General features: G+C 54.4%; 3 protein-coding genes across 3 annotated transcripts; all 3 read right to left on the bottom strand.

Annotated features, from left to right (window-relative positions):
* Nucleotides 1-271: 271 nt before the first annotated feature.
* DQ04_08231030 (flavoprotein subunit-like protein) lies at nt 272-2,257 on the bottom strand (the record flags this gene model as incomplete). The annotated part of the gene is made up of 1 exon (XM_009315489.1): nt 272-2,257. The coding sequence occupies one exon, from the start codon at nt 2,255-2,257 to the stop codon at nt 272-274; it is 1,986 nt and encodes a 661-aa protein (XP_009313764.1).
* Nucleotides 2,258-3,195: 938 nt separating this feature from the next.
* Nucleotides 3,196-3,918, bottom strand: DQ04_08231020 (hypothetical protein; the record flags this gene model as incomplete). The annotated part of the gene is made up of 1 exon (XM_009315488.1): nt 3,196-3,918. One exon carries the CDS (start codon nt 3,916-3,918, stop codon nt 3,196-3,198), a length of 723 nt encoding a protein of 240 aa, XP_009313763.1.
* A 675-nt stretch (nt 3,919-4,593) lies between these two features.
* Nucleotides 4,594-5,475, bottom strand: DQ04_08231010 (putative chaperone protein DNAj; the record flags this gene model as incomplete). Its single annotated transcript, XM_009315487.1, has 1 exon — nt 4,594-5,475. One exon carries the CDS (start codon nt 5,473-5,475, stop codon nt 4,594-4,596), a length of 882 nt encoding a protein of 293 aa, XP_009313762.1.
* Between the last annotated feature and the right edge of the window lie 88 nt (nt 5,476-5,563).

Here is a 5,563-nt window from a genome sequence, read left to right as displayed (position 1 = left end):
GGGCTCACTGCACCACGCCCCCCCCTTTTTTTGTTTTTTTTTTTTCTTTTCCTCTTTGATCTCGACGGCGATAACAAAAATCACCCTTTGTTTCCCTACGGCACCAATCAACTACATCAATAATTTTCTTTTGGAATAAAAAAGAAAAAGCAACAAATGCATACGTCTGAGAGAAAGAGAGAGAGAGAGTGTGTGTGTGTGTGTCCTTTTCTTTTTTCCCACCTTTTTTTGCTTTGGCTTTGTCCTTTTCGCTCTCTTTTTTTGTTGTTGTTTAATTGGAAACCTCGCCAATCACCGCCTCTGGGGTGTACTTGTCAATGAGTTCTCGCTTGTGCACCAAGTCGAACACCTCCGTGGCGTCCTTGCCGGCGTACATCAGGATGGACTGTCTCCCGCCAGGATGCTCGGACAGGAAGGTGGTAAGGTCGAGTACCTGTCCGCCAATGATGCACCAGCAGTCATCTGGTTTGTTGTGTTGCGCCACAGCTGCAATGGTGTACTTGCGGCTACCATTACCACCAGCGACCTTTTGCGTTCCACTCGACGGCGTGGATGCTGCAGAAATTGCAGAATTCGCACCAGCAGCAGCTGTACTGGTAGCAGCGGGAGTGGCGCCGGTAGCAACGGCAATATTAGGAGGCTGAGCAGCAGCCTTTGGCACCGACCTCAGCGGCGGCAGTTGATCCAGCGTCAGATGGGAGTAAATGGTGTCAAGGCGACGACCCGAGGTTGGTCCAAGGAAGGTGGAGAGCAGGTACCGCGCCGCCTCAGTTCCTGCAACTCGCCCAAATACGACGCAGTCGAGGAGTGAGTTCCCACCAAGACGGTTTTTGCCGTGGACACCACCCGCGGCTTCACCGGCACAGTAAAGCCCTGCGATCGGCTGCTTCGTTTGGCTGTCAAGCACCTCAGCCTTGGTGTTGACGGCGAGGCCGCCCATCGTGTAGTGCACAACAGGTGTAATGCATGCAGCGTAGAGTGGTGCATTAATGTGGAAAGAGTCCGCATTACGAAAAATCGTCTTTCCAAACGCCCCGGGAATGTTTGTCTTGGCGCTGTCGGTCCTACGTGGTGACGACATACCACTCCAGCGGCGGCGGCGGCGCTGTTCTTTTTGGTACGTCTTTGCCGCCGCACGATACGTGTTGAACTCCTGCTGCAGTACGTGTGGTGCGATATTCATCTCCTTCGCTAACTCTGTTCCACTCTTGTAGTGCTTCATCAAGCCGCGGCCAGTGTAGTGCTTGCAGTGCCACGGCATTTCCTTGGCGCATGCCTCACTCAGCAGCAGTCGAAACGGCGGCGCCTCATTCTGGAGCATAGCAGAGCTCACCTCATCACGGCGGCCAAGCTCATTCACAAAACGTCTTCCTTTGGCGTTTATGATGAGTGCGCCGGTTCCACGCAGTGCCTCCGCACAAAGGAACTTCACGGGGCTGTTAGGATCCTTCGTGTCAACAAGTCCAGTAGGGTGAACCTGCACGAGCTCCATGTCGACCAGCTGCGCACCAACCCGCTCCGCCATTTTGATGCCGTCACCCGTCGCGTGCTCCGCGTTCGTCGTCGCAAACTTCAGCAGCTCAGGTTTGAAGCGGGCAAGTAGGGAGTGTTCGCTGCCAAAATCAGCAGCGTAGCCACCGCTGGCAATGATAACTACGCCGCGCTCGACCCGTTGCTCGCCCTTGCGGTTCTCCAGCACGACACCAGAGACTGGCCCCGCCTCGACTGGCTCGCGAATGAGCCGTACCACCTTTGTTTTGGTTACAATCTGCACCAGGCACGGATTCTCCTTCTGCAGTCGTTCCAGCTCATCAATGAGTGCGCATGTGATGGCCATACCGGGGAATCGCTCCTTGCCGCGGTGCACACGCGGCCCGCTGTGACCGCCGAGCAGCCCCAGCTGCGACAGGTCCACCTTGAATCGGTTCGACAGCCAGTCGATGCTCGGCCCCGACAACCTTGAGAGCTCCTCCACGAGCGGCGACACGGGTCCGTTCTCATTGCCGCCGTGAAAGCTCTTGTTGGTGTCTCGAATGAACTGTGATACACCGTCGAGAACGCCGGCCTCAACCTGCGCCTGCGTCGGGGTGCCTGTGATGCCGCTGGAGGCCTTGGTACTGTTGCCGCCCAAGAATGCGGATTTGTCAACGAGCAAGACGGAGCCGCCGTGCTCCAGCACGCTGTGGGCCGCGCACACGCCTGCCAGCCCACCTCCTATCACAATCACACGATTCCCGCCAGTGACAGACGACGCCATGTTTATTGTTCACACACAAAAGGGGGAACAAAAAAAACGTCTCAATACCTCTTGAACTTTTGCGTCCAAGCCTGCTTTAAACACACCTGCCGTTCCGCTACCCTCAGGGGTATAACTTGGTGTCTAGCTTCCCTCTTTAAGGGATCGGTAGGTGACGAAATGGCCAGCAACAACAACAACAACAACAACAACAACAAAAAGAAAGAGATGCCAGGCTTGACAAGAAGGCAATCGCGGCAGCGCGAAAAGGGAGAGAACAAGCGGAGGCAGACGACAGGGGTCTGCCGCCATTACAGCAAGAAACAGTTATGCCTCAAGAAACAACAGGAAGGGGCGGTGTGTTGAAAAAACAATTGGCTGTGTGAAGAAGAAAAAGAGAACAAAGAAAAGAAGCCTGATGACGACGGAGCTGATGTGGCTTCTGGTCTTTAGTTTATTATTGCACAAGTGTCTCTCTCGTGAAGTGACTTCGTTGTGTATTCGTGTTGGCGTCCTTGTCTTGGTTTCCGCTTTATAGCGTTCTTTCCGCAATCACACCCAACGCACGTCACACCGTACACGAACACTCAGGGAGAGAATGCGGCAATATCTGTGCCTTCACTCATCGGCAGGCAACAACGAGAAGGGTAGGGGTGGGGAAACACACCACAGTAGCCTCCGCACACGACAACAGCGTAAGAACAAAGAAATGTCTGAGCGTCGTCGTACCACGGCTATCAGAAACGAGTACCCTGCCAATCTTGCAGCATGAGGGAAAAAAATACACCTCGAAAAAAAAAAAGAAAGCACAGAGGGATGAAGAGTCAATAAACGTTCTGAAAATATTTATCTATATTCTTTTTCCTTCTCTCCTTCACTCTATATTCACTCAATAATTGTGCCCGTGAATTCCACGGCACATACCCAACAGCACCGTCAAACGCACAACTCGCAAGCACCTACGTTTCTTTCACGCGCTGCTGCCGCTGCCGTTGCCTCTCCTTGCGTTCATGCTCCTCCGCGAGCAGCATGGCCATTGCGCGCACCATAGTCACGTCAGCGTCGGTGAATTCAAGCGCATTGTTCGTTTTACGCCTCATGCAGGGGGAGGAGGCACTTGACTCCGCCCCTCGTGTGCGCATATAGTCACCCGCGTCGCCATCAGCAGCGACAGCGCCAGCATCCATCTCTTCGTTGCCACTGTCGTGGACGCCGCGAAGTGCGCAGGCGCGGCGGAATGGCGTCATTGCCGAGGCATGGCAGAACCGCGCGCACAACGCGGACGACTCCATGTGCCGCTCGCGTACGCCCTCGCTGGCCCACTTCTTCCTCCCCTTCGCCGCCCCGTCCATGAAGTCATCGTCAACGTCCTCCGCGTTGGACATGACGGACGATACCGGCGACTGGCTGGAGTGGCGCCAGCCCACATCATCGCACAAATCCGCCATCGCGGCGCCAACGCCGGACTGCACTTCATCAAGGCCGCTGTGGCCAGCAGCATGTGACAACTCCCCACACCCATTTCTTAAAGGGTGACGGGGGGTCTTACGAAATGCGTCCACCAGCGAAGTCTTAAGGGGTGCAAAAGATGAGGGCGTCATTTCACTCGGGCCATATTTTTGCTGCTGCTGCTGCTGCTGCTGCTGCCTCGGCACGCCTGCCGCCATCGCGTCCTCGTGCATCGGCCAACACGACTGTGCTTGAAATTCCCCCCAGAGCCCAAAAGCACCTCGGAGCCGTCTTTCCTCCCCCCCTTGCTGCAGCTGCCCAGGCCTCTGCAGGGAAGAGACGAAACTGTTTGGCCCGAGTCCACAAGGCGCAGCGTCCACTGGAAGTGCTGGCTGCATTGGCATCATTCTTTGAAATGTCGGCTCCAAACGGAATCGCGCTCAAGGCGTTGTTTTCGGTATCGGACTGAACGCTGGATAATTAATGCAGAAAATTAGAATCTCCAACGAGGCAATAAACGAAGCACGATCTCCGCAAAATGACGCCGTAGAACACTCCTCTATGTTTCTTCTATTTTACTCGCCCCTGTTCAGGATGAGAACGCCGCCACTTCGGCTTCTATAACTTGGCTTTTGTCTACACACAGTAGGTGCAACAAGCGAGGAAAGAGTCAGCCAGCACAGTGTCTGACGCACAAGAAAAATATGAAACCACACAGCCAGACGCAATACAACTCTTAATAACGATATATATATATATATATATAAATATATACACTCTCTCTCCTTTCCGTTTTTTTTTCGTGTTTTCTTCCTTCGTGAATATCTTGTGTTCACTTTGTGTAGCACCCCGGCAATGGAAAAAAAGACTCCTAAAACTTTCACTATCCCTTAAACACTGGAGTCACGCTATTCAGAAGAACTGGGCGTTGTCCGGCGCCCACCACCCCACACCCCACTGAATATTGAATTCATTGCAGAAACGGCGTCGCGATCTGCAGGGGCACCACCAGCAGTCGCAGCGACAGTAGCAGCAGCAGCAGCGGTATTAACAGCAGGTCCGTTACTAGCGGAGTTGTTGTTTTTGTTGTTATTGTTGCTCGTCTCGGCGGCAGCCTGTTTCATATTGCTCCACTCGCGTCCCCGCTGCATGGTCTGCATCTGCCGAGCAAGCTGGTCCTCCTTTCGCGGTTCAAAGAAAACCACACCGGGTGGGTCCTGTGCCCGACGGATCAGCTTTCCCTTTTCCTCACCAAACTGGGGCCAGCCTTTAAGCTCCTCTGACAGTTCTATTTGACGACGACGGGCGTACTCCAACGCGCGCAGCTCATGCCCACGCGACGAGTTTACGGCGTTGTACTCTGTGTTGTTCTCACCCCGGTTCACGTATGCACGCACACTACTGTTGTGGGCAGCAGCAGCATCACGTGCGGCACGTAAGCGTTCATTCATCTCCTGCCGTAATCGATGCATCTCCGACATCTGCTCCTGCCGTGCGAGACTCTCCGCCATCTTCCACCCGTCGTCGTGCAGCCAGTCGCGGTACCTCCTGTAGAGTAGCAGCAGCAGCACCGAGAGCCCGAGATACATCACAAATCCACGCAGGAGTAGTGATCCCATCGGCATGCTCCATGCACGCCGCATATGCGTGTGAAATGAGAATGGGTTGGAGGATGAGAAGGGGTTCTCGGTGTAGCTGCGGTTGTGCTGGTGATAGCTGTAGTAGCCGTGCGGGTGGGTTGCTTTTTGGCGGAAGTAATCACTATTTGATGCGTCGTAAAACCCATGCATTGGACCGGAACCCTGGGTGTTGTATGAGGCGTAACCGGGACTTGTGGGAGAGTGTCCCACACCAGCGCCGTTACTGCTGCTGCTGCTG

Source organism: Trypanosoma grayi (assembly GCF_000691245.1).
Source record: "Trypanosoma grayi strain ANR4 Tgr_823_V1, whole genome shotgun sequence".
Taxonomy (NCBI): Eukaryota; Euglenozoa; class Kinetoplastea; order Trypanosomatida; family Trypanosomatidae; genus Trypanosoma; species Trypanosoma grayi.
Note: the sequence above shows the minus strand (reverse complement) of the source record. Positions and strands in the feature narration are given on the sequence as shown.